General features: G+C 34.4%; 1 protein-coding gene across 1 annotated transcript in view; it reads left to right on the top strand.

Annotated features, from left to right (window-relative positions):
• Nucleotides 1-16,182, top strand: part of PRAS40 (Proline-rich Akt substrate 40 kDa) — a 31,025-nt gene that overhangs the window by 3,123 nt on the left and 11,720 nt on the right. Inside the window, exons 4-5 of the mRNA XM_069824299.1 lie at nucleotides 2,220-2,400; nucleotides 7,958-8,249. Coding sequence (XP_069680400.1) covers nucleotides 2,220-2,400; nucleotides 7,958-8,249 — 473 coding nt within the window. The remainder of the gene's footprint in view (nucleotides 1-2,219; nucleotides 2,401-7,957; nucleotides 8,250-16,182) is intronic.

The following is a 16,182-nucleotide window of genomic DNA, read 5'->3' as shown; positions in this document are numbered from 1 at the left end:
GTAAGTTTAAAAACTACAGCTGGGTCTACCAAACCACTTCATAGCATAGTGGTAAAGTGTCTGATTAAAAATCGAAAGTTTATCGGATCGAATCCCAGCACCTGCATATGTGGTAAGTAAAAATAAAAATGTGCAGTGAAATTAAATATAAGATAAATAAAAGTAGAGTAATAAAAAAGAGAGAGAGAAAGTGAAAGAAAACAAGATGGGGAAAGAAGAGAGAGATAATAAAAACAAAAAAAAAAAATTGTATTTTAATTTTTTATTGACAAACACAATTTCACATAGGTTCAAAAATGACCTTTGGAACATCGACAGTTCATAAGAAATTACCTATTATTTTAGTAATAGCGGATATTAGACATTCGTCATTCACCTATATGAAGCCTGTTGTGTAGACCAATTTACTGACAGAGTCATTGGCCAGGGTGCGCCATAGGAGGCTGGTCTATGCTACACCCGCAATAGAATGATGAAGATATTGTTGAAATGCCACAGTGGAACTGGAGCTTCCTAGAAAATCCTTGTGTTACCTGGACCACAAACTCGTCCAGCACAAGTTACAAATTGGTGGTAAACTGAGAATCGAACCTGGGTCTACAGGTTTGTAAGTCTAGCGCTCTAGCCATTAGACCACCATAGCAGCTTATTATTATTATTATTATTATTATTATTATTATTATTATTACCACCACCATTAGGGCTCTGAAGTTGATGATCTAAAAATCACAGAAAAATGGCCTATAAAATAATTTTAAATTTCTAAAAACATGAAAAAAAAATCAAGATTTTAATAATAATAATAATAATAATAATAATAATGTTGTTGTTACTGAATGTCTCCGAAATCATGCCAGTACACATTTGAATATTAGGAAGAACTGAAATTTCCAAACATATCTCTTATTCAGCATTGCAGTAAAGAGCAATCGCCATTCGTAGGATCTCGGGTTTGAAGGATTGCTGGTTGCTTTACTTTCGGCATGTTTACATCGCCACTTGTGAGGTTCAATATGCTGACTGCTGACACTACAGCTGCAATATTTATTCTATTGCGCTGAATTGGGGGAACCATGTAACACATAGGTCAAGAGTCAAGGCAACCATAAGGAAAATTTCTGCATGATTCAATCGAATTGCATGAACAATCTGCAGTAGATTCGCAAATATAAACGACTAAACTGTAAAAAAAAAAAGTCCGTTCAAAAGCAGAAAAGGGTAAAAATGCTACAAAAAGTGGAACATTTCCTAAAAAATGACCAATAGATAATAAATGACCGAAAAATGCAAAATAAAAGTAGACTATACTTATTCATGTTGAAGTGAAACGAGTTTATATTGCATCTTGCATTGTCTATGATGTCTCAGAAAAAATGATATTTCATCATCCGAGGGTGGCCTTGCCCAACGCACATTACAGCCGGCTGTTTTTCTTGTGACAACTTAATAAACGAAACTGAATTAATGTGTCAGATACATAGTACAGTCAGAATTCAGTTTGATTTCAGGATCCATGAATGTTAGTCTGATTAAATCAGTTAAGTTACTGCAAAAATGTATTATTGTATTTCAGGTCGGATTCTTGATCATATTGTTAAGAGAGTAGAGGAAATATATGGTACTGGTAATGCTGAAGTGAATGAATGTTTTTGTAATGGCCATTATCACCACATATAAGTAATGATCTCCTTCATCGTACCAGTCTACATACTCCTCATAGAACTCAACCTCTGAACTCCCATCAATTCTCACTAACTGGCTGAAAGGATGCCATCATATGGCTATTACCATGATTTGAAGCGAGCCTTTGGACCATTCAGTCTCTAATAGGATTGCCTTATTTAAAAGTGGAAATTCGGGACGCTTTACTTTTATCTTTAAATTGTACAAAATGCTATGTGATGGCCCTTATTGCAGAACCAAAACCTGACTTTACTAAATAACTCCTAGTTCTAGAAGGGAGAAGCTTAAGATGGGCAATCAGACTTCTAACACAGGCCACATCAGGCATTCTTGCAAGGAGTTTCAGCATTGTGTTGACTTAAATAACAAAAGATCATGATTGCCATCTTGAAGTTCATTGTTCGAGATATTAAAATAAAGTTTTCTTAAATGAAAATAATTGCACCAAACTTATTTTGAAATCATGTGAATTAATCTTACTACAGATAATGATTATTCTACTCACTGATAAATAATGAAAGTTGTTGTTTTTACAGTCTCTCAACTTCCAAATTCGATCCAGACAGCCCTCTCAGCTTTGCAGCAGCAGCTTGCAGAGGCAATTCAGCAGGAAACTGCAAGGACTGAAGAGAGAGTACGCTCGTACTCTGAGCAGCAATATGCTGCACTTGAAGAGTTTAGAGAACATGCCCACAAGGATCACCGTATGCTGGCCAGGTGAGTCGGGTTACTTGAAAAATATGCAGAGTCCCAGCTACTGCCGCAGTTTGCCAGATTAAAACTTGCATACCTACTATATCATATTAATAACATTTGGTACTCATCCTCCTCACAGTAGCTGCTGGAAGTGTTACCCATCTTGTGTGATACAAAATTCACATTACATCATATCATTCATAGAATCTGTTTCATTAAGACCCAGTCACCAAATTTAGTATTATTTTTTTACATAGAACTGTGCAGGTAGGAAATTTATGCCTGAATTGTTCTTTTGTCCTGCCACACGATTTCTTTTTAGATGTAAATTTTATGTTCATTATTAAGATGTGGTCTACTTTGAAATTCGTGCAAATTCGAAGCTGCTTATGCTTGTCTCCAACAATCTCATGTCTTTAATGATGCTGTTACTGCTTTAAATATAGCTTTTTAATTTTGCTCAATGTTGGTAATCAGTTGATGATGTAAATAGCGTAATTATGAATTCCAAAATTATCCTAAAAAGCATAATATTTGAGCTGCTTCCACTTATCAACATTAATTTTATTTATTTAAAATTCGAATTTCACTTCCAAGAAATAGTAGGCCTATTTAGTGTACAATAAAATATGCATATTTGCTGAGGAAAACTGTTTACTACATTTTTGTAGTTTAGAAAAAAAAAACTAATTTTAGCATAATTTATTAGGTTTCATTTAAATTCAATCGTATTTGAATGTAATAAATTATTTATCATCATTTGAAAGATTCCATTATGTCGATTTTTAATTGTGCATTCCTGTGTGACAACATTGCATCATTTTGATTTTTTTTTTTTTTTTTATTTATATTTGTTTAAAAAGCCGTATAGACCTACACTACAATTTATTATGCTATTAATTTCCTATATAGACTAATAGATTATGCTGAAGTAAGATTCTATCATAATACATTTTGGAATAGAGAATTTATTTGTAAAATTACATTATTGTAAAAATTGTGTAATCTTGTGAAATAAATTGGTTGTTTGTAGTACTTCCTAATCATAAGAATCGAGTGTTTCCTTTTGTACACTGTGTACCATCACTGTGTATTTTATCGTCAATTGCAGAATTAGCTACTAGATGGCATTTAAATAGGAAAAAAACGTTCAACTTCTTACTACTTGAATAGTGATTTATTAGATCTTAAAGAGTGTGATGTGTCTGTTCTAATTACCATGGGCGGTCACATTGTAGTTATGGCATGTTTATTGTAGATGGCATGCCAAGTACTAAGAATTACAATGAAATAAAGCTATCAATTGCTATCGACCAGTTGTGTAACATTTATGATAGCGACATTGTGTAATTCTGTTGCAATTAGACATAAAAATCGCGTTTCGATGATTGTAGACATTTGTTTGCATATTAAATGCTTCGGAACTCAAGGTATGTTAAGTTTAGAAATTCTAAGATTTCCTGAATATTTGTTGCAAGCGTAAGCATAAATTATTACCCTAATTGTTTGAGTCTGTGTACTGACGAGTCCAAAGTAGTGGGGGTGTTGTATGCCTTTCGTTATTTTTCTTAATGTTATTCTAGAACTTTTTAAGGCGTCTGAAATGTAATGGAGAGAGCAAAAACATTTGCTATATTCATTACGAATTTCCAAGTTGAATTCATATATAAAATAGATTTAATTATGTGTGTGAAGTAACATAAAGTGTAATTATCACACGTCAAATATAACCAACGTTAAGTACTTTATTACAATAATGGTCACGTGGAGCCTGCTTCATACTAAATATTCACCTATAAAGATTTTGCGTGTACATTTTATTTGCAATATAGGTATCACATATTGGACAGTCTTTTTACACTTAAGGCCTAATAAATTATTATGATTATTTATTTTCATTATTCGAGGTTGTAATTGCTGCTAAGGTGCATCTACACAGTTCAACTTTTCTTCCTACTTTACGCATGCAATAGTACACGAAACGCATGCAATAGTGCATATTGCCTTTTCCTCCTAAAATGATAGCGCATGCGACAATTGAAAGCTACCTATTGCCGATGGGTATCTTGTGTGTTATTTCGTTCAACATTAACATGTCGCGAGCAGTTGGTTATTCTAGGTGGCCGTGACCTTGAAAGTAAAACTGAAAATTGTTTTATTTGTATTCTAAGTACCTTGGTTGACCTTCTAAGCTGAAAATAGCGCAAATGCGATTAGCTCCATTGAAGATTATCTCAAGCACAAGTGCCTATTGAGTTTTGAACCACAGTTTTGAGAATCATGTTCATCGTTAATAAAAATGGAGACGAAAATGTTAAGACCAGTCCACAATAAACTGGGAACGGAAACGACAACGAGAACGGAAATACTGTTCAAATAAATGTATTTGAATGTAAGGATTCACAATTAACGAGAAGCTTGCTGGAGCCCGGGAACGGGAACGTGAAAGTTAATTGTGAATGGTCACATTTAAATACTGGTACATTTATTTTAACAATATTTCCGTTCTCGTTTTCGTTTCCGTTCCCGGTTTGTTGTGAACCAGCCTTTAGTGGCAAAATTTCGTCCAAAGAGTTTTTAATTGAACAATTGGACAACACTGCAGAACATAGAATGTCTTTATTGTCTACTGTAATTTAATGTCATTTATGTTCATCATTGTAACTACGGATAAACGAGCAATTAGATGAAAAGAAATAGGTTAAACAAAAATTTTATTTATTACGAAGTTCCGAAGGAACATGATGCAACACAAAAGTAATTGGTAGATTTCAGGAAGCTAATTAAAAAAAAAGAAATGTTAAGGATATTTTTCCAGAAAAGCTACATTAAATTCTTCTTTTGCTTCACTGGCTTCTGCTAGTTGTAGGCCTAATGTATACACATCATTTTAGTTCGCAGCCACAAGTACTTCCAGGGTGTGAATTAAGATTTCTGAGATTTCTGATGAAGGGGGGATAGAATCCTAGATAGAGAAACCATACATAAAATAATAATAATAATAATAATAATAATAATAATAATAATAATAATAATAATAATTATTATTATTATTATTATTATTGACATTACTTTGATGAAATGTAAACATTGGAAGTAAGAATAATAAAGTAATGAATAAAGTCACCTCTGTATCATGACTGGATCACACTTTTAAAAATAGTTGTCTTGAGTCGCACTGAGTTGCTTGTCTTGCATCTTGATCATAATAATAATTATATCCATGAACAGGCTTAAGACAAGATGTGTAATTCCTAAGTTATTGATTGTTGTCAGCTTGCCCATGATGATAATACATTAGTATTATTTTCTTTGCTTACTTTATACTTTATAAAGTATACTCATATTAAAATAATTATATTTTGTGAGGAGGACAGAAGTTGTCCCTGGCAGGGATGTTAATATGAATTTATGATAGGGGGATAACTTTTCAACAAGCGGGAAATCCCCTCTGTTAATTCACACTCTGAGTACTTAATGTGAGAGATCCAGGACAAAATTCTAGGAAATGTAATTTCCTTAGTATTGCATCCTGGACCTCTCGAGTGTTATGTTGGTAATTAGTAACAAGTGGGTGAGGGGCTACAACTTTACTGTGCATTAGAATATACAGGTTAAGTATCAAACGATTTTTATTTTGAAAGTGTTTGTGGCTGCAAACTGAAACCTTGTGTTTATTACTATACAATATAGGTACATCTCACAGAAGCCAGTGAAGTAAAATAAAATTCTACCTCCTTTGGTGTAAGCTTTTCTGGGAAAATACCAGGGGCAAAAAAAATTATGGAGATTGTTTGAACCATGAATATTGTACAGATAGCTTGAGCTATAATCAAAGGAGTAACATTTATTTGCAGAGTACAGTGTTGTTACATTGTGCAGTTAAATGTTCGTCAGACCTTATTTTGTCAGTAACATTTTCGTCTTCATTTTCATCCAGGATTCATACTATATAGTCCATGTGCATGACTTTTGGAACTTACTTATTGGCTTTTGAGGAACCCGGAGGTTCATTGCCACCCTCACATAAGCCCGCCATTAGTCCCTATCCTAAGCAAGATTAATCCAGTCTCTACAATCATATCCTACCTCTCTCAAATCCATTTTAATATGACTTTTTAAACATTCGGTGTAATAAGTCATATATTTTACAATGGGCATTTATTGTCAGTAATTGTTAAATTGTTGTATTTATTTTGCAGTCACAAATGAGAATGCATATATCACAAGCAATCAATCTTCTTAATGTATCCAGCTGTTTGCTGACAACATAAAGTCCACTGTAGTTTATTCAGTTGTTGTTTTGCACGAGAAATGAGGGGTATTTTGATAGATATTCATTATAGATGCCTGTTGCTAGTAGCCAGAGTTGGGGTGTAATTAATATTTACTGCAGAATATTGTGGGTTAAGAGTGGTAACAGGGGTACTATAACTGTAGGAGTATTATAGAAATAAATATATGGAAAGAGATAATAAAATAGGAAATTTAGGAGTGAAGCGAAGAGAAAGGGATCAGTATGTAAATAAACAGAGGATAGAAAAAAAAAAGTGATGTAAGTGTTGTAAAATAGAGTAAACAGAAAAGCCAGCAAGTAATGTAGGAGAAAATAGCTGGAAAATAATGATTAAGAGTAGGTAGGATTTGAGGATAGAGGAGAAAATAAATAAATAATGCAAATTATTAAGGAAGGAATATGCAATATTTAATAGGTGAGCGAGAAATGGAAGGGAGACAGTCTAGGTAGGAGGGAGAGAATAGAAGAGGATAGAGGGGGAAGGACATAGAGCAATTCAGTCATAACAGAACATTAGAAAGTAATCAAGAAATTCTCGGCAAAGAATACATTAATAGAAAAGAGTTATATGTATTAAAGGGATGGTGGATCGAAAAACAGAAATGTGAAGGTCCACCATAACTGTGAATTGTAAAGTTGACTGACAAATAAATATCATATCATATACTGCAGAGCTGTGTCTTCTGCAACTGGTACTGATGATTTTAATTTACTTCTTTTGTGATTTATGGATGGACAGTATAGAAGAATGTGTTCCAGATCTTCATCATGATTATTGCACCACAGACAAGTAGGATTATCAGAAATGTGAAATCGGTGTAGGTACAATTGTGTGACAATGTGACCTGTTCTGACTCTTGTTAAAAATGTTTGGACATGTCTGGGCAAGTTTTGTACATTTCCAGGTCATTTGGTTTCTTTTGTACAGACTGTAAAATTATTCCTTTGTCAAAGAGAGCCAATTGTTGATCCATAGGTTTGTAAAATGAGACTTTACTGAACCAAAAGCACTGGATAGAGATATCACTTGAAGAGGTCTTGGCCTTGCAAATATGTTGCCTGTTTTGCAATATTATCAACTTTCTCGTTTCCAGGTATATCACAATGACTAGGTATCCATTGAAATGTTATTTCCTTTTGGAGTTCATATATCACAATGTGTCATACAAAAGTGATAGAAATTTCAGTTTTGACATTTTCTGTGTTCGAGATGAATTTTGTGTATTGTACTATTGTTGATGGTGTTCATTATATTCTAAAGTAAATATTTTTTTCTCGTAGGTTACTTTGTGAAAGTCAAGAAAATTTATCACCTGTTGGTCGTCTGATGTCTCTGGAGAATTTGGTATCTCCACCACAAAATAGAAACAACCCTGGATCTCCAGTCAGTCCATCTCTCAGGCCATTAAAATCCACCCCTCTATCCAATCTTCCTCAAAACATGTTTCCTGCATCCGACTTCAGCAATATAACAAATGCTGCAAACATAAGGCAACAGCAGGCTGTTTCTGGAAAACAACTGTCGTCTTTTTCAGATTCACGACAAGCAAACCGCCCAAGTCCTCTTTCTCCTGTAAGTATTTTAATTTGGACTGAAAATTGACAGAATGAATATTTTAGGTATTGTGTACTGAGGTATTACAAATTGTCTGAATTCTTTACTTCGTGGCAAAGTGATCTTTTTATTTAATTAAAAATGCTGTTTATTACTATCTGAACTGTGTTCTCATGTGTAACATTGGTGTGGAATGTAATTGTGATTTTTTTCAACCCATACTAGTGGAGAAAGTGGAAAGTACAACCGTTTCTCTTGTAATGCAATGTATATATTATGTTCCTAAAAGATAGGATATTATTTTTTGGAATTTCGCGCAGGAACAGCAACAAGACTGTTGACAATAAATTCGATTCTGAATCATCTAAATTTAAGTAATAATTTGTACTGAAGGTCTTTTAGTCCCGCGCCATGGCGTCGAGGTCTAAGGCATCCCGCCTAGGACTCATGTTACGGAATGCGCACTGGTTCGATTCCTCATGGGGGAAGAAATTTTCTCATGAAATTTCGGCCAGTGTATGGGACCGGTGTCCACCCAGCATCGTGATGTACTTGGGGACCTACGATAGGTAGCGAAATCCGGTTGCGAATACCAGCTATAACGGCTGGTTGGATGATCATCCACGTCTGCTTTGGCATGTGGGCGTGAGGCCAGCAGCCGGCTGGTCGGTCTAGGCCCTTCATAGGCTGTAGCGCCACAGATTATTATTATTATTATTATTATTATTATTATTATTATTATTATTATTATTATTATTATGAAGGTATTTTTCTTAAGTTCTTTGAATATTGTGGCCTTTGAAAAACTTTGTATCACATTTATTTTATTTGCTTCCCTGTTCTGTCAGTCAGATGCCTCCACAGCCTCACAAAATTCTGTTCTGCCATAAAATTATTTAGGTGTTTGACAAAAGCACCACTGGCCACCCAACTAGATCATGGATTTAGTTTACCAAAACTGCATCCAGAGGATATAATATTTATCAATGTTGATAAAGAAGGTAACTGTTACAACAACTCATTTACCCTCTCAATTGTTAAAGAAAAAATGTATAACTTATATAGTCACAATACTAGTTTTCATGATTTGGTGATTTTTTTCCCATGTTTGTCTACAGATATGAAAGAAAGATTCCTCTCGACTGTTAAAAAATGTATGTATAGTCACAATACTATCTGTCATGATTTGGTGATTTTTTCCCCATGTTTGTGTACAGATATGAACGAAAGATTCGTGTTGTAAGAGAAGAGGCTGTATAAGTTAAGGCCATAACTAGAGACGGCACAATATGAAGAAGATTTTACCAAAATATGAAATTTATTTTGGCGAAATACGAAAATATGGAATATAAGTATTTCTCTGCTAAAATATCTTTGTTCCTAAACCAATTTTTTGCAAAATAAGTCTTTAAAGATTAATAGTTTTTTCAATTTAATATGCTACCAAATAAAAATAATTTTTCATCATCAAATCCTTGCCTGAATGCAAGAACTAGATAACACAAACTTTTACACTGAAGAGAGGAGGAAAAAGTTCTGCCATTGGCTGGACTCAACACTCGTTACGATACAACACAAGTATCTTTTTCTATATTTTCTGGCAAAAGATTACACTTTCCATCAGTTAATATTGTTTTGTACGGTGAAAAAACCATGAAGTTGCAAAAAGAGAAGAAATTAAGTAGACACTGAACATACTCTCATTGGATTCGAAAGAATGAGCAAAAGTGGAATAGGAACCATTTGTTTTGTTTAGGTTTCTTGAATTTATTGAGGGTACGGGTTTAATTAATGTAAAGTGGAATTCGGAATTCCCCCCCCCCCCTTTGGAAATCCCGAAATACTGGTGAAATGGCTTTTCAAGTGTTCCCTGGAAAACATCTCTATTGTCTCCTTACAATGTCTGGAAAGCCCGATTCAGTACTAGTTTTATATATATAAACTAATGGTGGGTATTTGTCTGCTATCATTCACCATGCGTTCCCATCTACTGGGTGACACGCCGAAGTTTGTAGTTCTTTCAGCTGCCATGAAGGTGCAAACTACGTAATGCTGTATGATAATGATGATGATTAATGGAGCAATAGTGGAATGCCAGTAGGGGAAATGGGAATATCCTGCGAAAACCTACTACCAAACACCATCTTTGTCCACCACAAATTTCAGTTGAACCTGCCTGGATTGGATCCCGGGTTGCCAACACTCTTGCCATTCAGCTAATATTGCGCTCTAGTTATAGAAATATCAATGGAGGGGAAAAAATTGTGCAAAATATGAAAAAATTTGAAGATTTGTCTGAAATATGAAAATTCTACCACAACTTTATAAAATATGAAAAAAATATTTTGACATGAACTGCATTTTACATTATCATGAATACGAAATTTCATATTTTGCCAGTCACTAGTGATAATTAAAACCAAGTTTAACTATCTGCCATTTTGGAAAATGTATTATGTGTCTTTCACGTGTTAAATTTTCTATTACCTTGTTAACATATTTCGGCCTGCTATTGGCCATCTTAAAAGTTGTGTAATCAAGATGTATAATCTGCCATTATTTTGTAGAAAGTGTTGAAGTTATTAGATTTATTGTGTTTTTATTTTTTAGGCATCCTGAGACAGTGTATTGTTAATTTTCTGAAAATGAAGAGGTGTCATTTTCCATTTTCTTTTTTCTTTGTCGTCATCAGAGCTGTGCTGCTCACTTAATCTCCAATCAAATGGATGTCAAGATGTCCTTTCCATTGGATATGCGTGGACAGTCACCACTCCACTTCAGAATCCTGCATATGCCTTCATAAGCATGGCATTTGTTGCATCTTCATTAAAAGCAGAAGCTTTGCTCAGTGTCTTTTATCTGGAAATCCTCAGAAGTAGCTGGGGCATGCAGATTATCACCAATTCTTCCATTGAATTTGCAACATGATACCTTCTCCTTTTGGTCGTTGCGTATTAAACATTTTAAGTTTAATTTACTTTCTTAGTATACAAAGTAGAGTGAGAATACTATGATGCTGCAACATTTCGGTTTCTAAATTTTATAAAGATATGTACTTTTTTTCAGTGTCTCTGTTACCAAAGAATAGTTTGTGGCTTGCTGTTCGTTGTCTGTCCATTTGTCCATCCATCTCACTGGCTTTATACAATCTTTTCTGCTAAACTACTAGATATTTATAGTGTCTGTCAGTTCCTTTCTGAAGGATATGAAATTAAAATAATTTTGATTCCAAAAGTAATGCAAGCTCTGAAATCCTTGCACCATCTAATGCACTGATATACTCAGAATTTACTTTAATAATTTTATTTCCTTACATTTTTTTAAGTACTCAAACCTTGACATCTGAAAGAATCCAGGACTTTTCATACACAGGGCTCCTTTAAACTGTATGAAAATTGGCCAGTCCCTCTCCTCATAATAACATAATTTTCTAAAATATATATTTAATGTATACATATAGATGGATTTGAAATGTGTACAGGCTACTTTTTATGTAAAAGTAGATTATAGCTGACTGATTGCATAGGTTGAATATTAGAAAATATGACTGTTTGCTTCAATATCTTTTTATTTTGTTGTCTTCTTTCCAGGAAACTAAAAAATTAAAATGTATAGAACTAAAATTATATCCATTATTTTATATGGATATGAAACTTGATCTCTCACTTTCCCTCTGAGGGATGAAGAAATGTTGAAGGTATTGGGAAACAAAATGCTGAGGAGAGATATTGCAGAAAATTGCGTAACAAGGAGCTTCACGGTTTGTACTTCTCTCATGTTTTTGTAGGGTGATAAATCAACCTCGAGTAGCACACTTGAAGGTAGTCCGGTTGTGCAATGATAAGGTTTGTCGCTTTGCTTTTTCTTGAATAAGCAACTTCGTTTATTTATTGCTGTTGCTGCTAAGATTCCTATATTGAAGTACAGGTTTGTACATGAGTAGTAGTTTTTTGCTTTGCTCCCTCCTCCCCCACTTACATTTCAATGAAATGTTTTGTGTGATCTTTATGAACTAAAGTACACTAAGGACATTACGGTCAAAAGGAACTTTTTTACGGAAAAACAGTATTACCATGTAGAAAAAAATATTGCCACTGTGCCTGCAAAAATGGCTGGCTATGTGCACTTTTTATAAAAATGAGTTATGTGCATTTAAAACAGCAGAATTATCTCTGGAATTGTTAGTAAAAATTGAAAGTTGATATATTTGCAATCTTAATAATGTAACAGAGGAAGTAACTATGTTGTAGCATAGTGATATAAACACAAACAATTTTCTTGTGAAGTTTTCTATTCTCCTGTAAAACTGACTTCAAATCACATAGCCGTTTTTACAGGCACAGTGACGATATATAAATATCAATATGTCTACTGACAATGAAAGTAATTTAAGCAATTGGTAATGAAAAATGGTCCTGGGTAACGAAATTACGCATATTGTTTTCTTTCACTCATTTAATCTTGGTGCCGCTACCTGAACTGCTGTAGTTGGTAGTCAGCGATTATATATGCCAGTCTAAAATAGTCTCGAAGGCTGGGAGAGAAGTTGGATGAGCATCCAATGAAATGAAGATTGTAAAATCACTGGAATGTGATTAATGTTTTTTCTACAGTAATCTCGCTAGAGGTCTTGATTTATCTAGAAAAAATCAAAACTCGAGTAGGATTTAATTGACTATTACACGATTAGAAGGAAGTATGTAAAGATTAGAAGAATTAAAGTACTCTAATGCAATAAAATATTCATTGACTTACTAAACTGTCTTGAAAAATGTATTATTGTACCATCTCATCGTTACAAATATTCTGCTAGATGGCAGTACTATGTTATGATGAGCTATTCTCTTGTTACCGGTACCAGTTGTGCTAACTATACAATCTTCATTGAACTTTATGGACGATTACTAGTCAAGAAGCCTTTGTTGATTGTTTCATTTTTATTAAAACAGTTGCATTCCACTTCAGTTATCAGTATATGTATATTAAACAATCTCTGATATGTGACTATCTATAATCTCATACAGCAGAAGCTATAACATAACCTAAATAATATAAACTAGATAAATTATGGAAAAGTTTTAATTAAGGGTGAGGAAATGAACTTGAATCATTTTAAAAGGTACAATTATTGAAAGTACAGTGTTGGCAAACAAAGAAACAAATGCTAGGGAGGTGATTTAATTGTAGGGTAAACATCCATGATTGGTTGAAACACGTCATTCCATACCGTTTTATTGGTCAAAAGTAGTATGACATTTTCATTGAATATTTTAGTTCATTCTGCAGATATAAAACGAGAAGAATATGTCGACACTGCTTCCTTCTAGTTCTGTGTGCAACATTTGATAGCTATGTGCGTGAAATTGTCACTTCCGTCTGTTACAATCACTGATGTTAAACGAGGAAGCAGATTAATCTGTGATGTTAAATTGTTGACGTATGGCATGGTTTGTGAAATTGTGAACAAGACTAGTGAATTCGTCACTTTGTATTTTGTCTATTACATATACTGTATGTGACTAAAATGGTCGGTACATATTGTTGTGCTTCACTCACCTAATCTGAGCTTCAATGGTCGGCAATCAAGCAATTGGGCTACATAGTGAGTCTAATGTTAACTGATGACAGATCGTAAGATGATTGAAATGTAATTGTTTTTTCGTCGTTCTTGTACACTGTACAACATGAAATTTGTCCTTTTTATAAAAATATGTGTATTCGATGTAGCAGCACGTATTGTTTCTCCAAAATAGAAAGTTATTTAATGTTAGTGAAATGTTGCACTACTTTTACTTTATGGGATGCAACATGTTACTGAAAGTACACTTTCCTGACAGCCACCTGGACTTCTTTCCAAAAAAAAATCTTGATGCTGTAAGTGATGAACACGGGGAGAGGTTTCACCAAGAAATATCTACCTTCGAAAAATGCTTCAGTGGAAGGTGGAATGCAAGTATGCCAGCTGAATATTGCTGGTCACTCATCAGAGAGGTTGCAGAAGCTGTCTACAAATGTAAAAGATAAAAAAAAAAAAAAAAAAAAATGTTAATTTGTGAATTTTGGCCAAACAAAAGTTGCTTAGTGTAACAATTTTGTGTAAATAAGTGAAGTGCGCTTACCATAAAAATGGTATGTGTTAGAAAATTTTGGTTTTCAGAAATGAACTCAGCACCTCTCATTTAGTTAAAATTACATACAGTAGTTTCATCTAAAGGACAGAAATAAAGTTTAAATTTGTTGTCCAGTGTTATTAACCTGTGGTAACTAAAAAATAACTCATTTTTGTTTCACATTTTCGGTAGTTACCCTGAATATTTTAATTTATTCTCCAAACAGAAAACGAGAGAAAATATGTTGATATTGCTTGTTTCTAATTCGATGTGCAATATTTGGTAGCTATGCAGGTGAAATCGTCACTTCTGTCTGCTACAATAACTAGTGTGGAGGAAGGAGATTATTCTGTGGTATTAAATCGTTGGCGTGTGGTGTGCTTTGTGTAATTGTGAATAAGATGAGTGAATATGGCACATTATAATCTGCTTTCATCTGTTACATATACTTATATATCTGTTTTCCAGTATTTTTTTATTTCCAATGATTGTTTTTCTGAAGTGTAGTGTGCAAGTTCTCAGAGTGCATCCATTAATAAGAAGACAGCAGTATTACAAAAATATCGAGATTGTTACACAAAGGAATGGCCATGTTTTTGTAGCTTCTCGTGTTAGTGAAAACTATGTGTTTTGTAGTGTGTGCTCGTGTGATTTTTCTGTAGCTCATTACCAATGTGGTAATTTTCCTGGAAACATTGTAAATGGACCTAGAATAGATATAAATTGGGAAAAAATTGCTGATCTTAGAAAGGAAAGTGTACAAGTAAAATATAAAATATTATGTAAAGTTGCATATGCTGTACTGTGTGTCCTCCAGAGATTCGTTAAAAAGAGGATTTACTGTCTGTTATTCTTCCAAGGAAAATTGGAGTATTGTAAAGTCACATACACTTCAAATTCAGGTAAATAATGTTTTGGGGTCATTTTAATTTGGAAAGTATTTTGCTCAGTTGCTGACAATCATTGGATGTGGTCATATGAAAGATACAACACGTATTACTAGGGTAAGTCAGTAAATAAGTCACAAAACGGGATAGGTACAATAGTACTCAGGGTAACTGCCTGAAATTTATTTCACCTTTCAATATATTCACCCTGTACATTCAGACATTCATACCATCTCTTTACAAGTCCTTGAAAGCCAGCAGCAAAGAAGTATTTTGGCTGCTGTCACTGCCAACGAGTGACCTCTTGGGCTACAGCATCATTTTCAAAATGGCTGCTACCCAGATGATTTTTAGGGGCCCGAACAGTTGAAAATCACTGAGGGCTAAGTCAGGACTGTATGGTGCATGTTCCAAGTGTTCCCAATGAAATGTTCGCAATAGCTCCTGTGTTTGTCTGACTGTGTGCGGGTGGGCATTGTCATCCAGAAGAATCATGCCCGCTGTCGGGAGTTCAGGTCGTTTGCCGCAAATGGCCTGTCACAGTTTCTGCAAAGTGGTGCAGTATGATGGGGCATTCACAGTCTGACCGTAAGGCTGAAATTTCAGCAGTATCATGCCTTACGTGTCCCAAAACACGGTCAGCATGGATGGGGGAGGCAGGATGTTTTCATTCTATGGAGGATTGTTTGGATTTCGGTTGAAAGTGGTGAACCCATGACTCATCCCCTGTAACAATTTGCTGTATGAAGTTCTCTCCATCCTCACTGTACCGATTGAGGTGCTGCAAGACAGCCTCATTCTGTTCATTGTATGTTCTGCAGACAGCTGGTGGGGGACCCATCATGCACAAACTTTACGAAACTTCAGCTGCTCATGCATGATGTTGTAAACAGTTCCATGTGAACAACCTACAGCACAGGCTATGTCGTCGATTGTCACATGCCAGTCGTTATG

This window comes from Periplaneta americana, chromosome 4 (assembly GCF_040183065.1).
Source record: "Periplaneta americana isolate PAMFEO1 chromosome 4, P.americana_PAMFEO1_priV1, whole genome shotgun sequence".
NCBI classification, from domain to species: Eukaryota; Metazoa; Arthropoda; class Insecta; order Blattodea; family Blattidae; genus Periplaneta; species Periplaneta americana.
The sequence above is the reverse complement of the archived record's forward strand: the minus strand, read 5'-3'. Positions and strand labels throughout refer to the sequence as shown.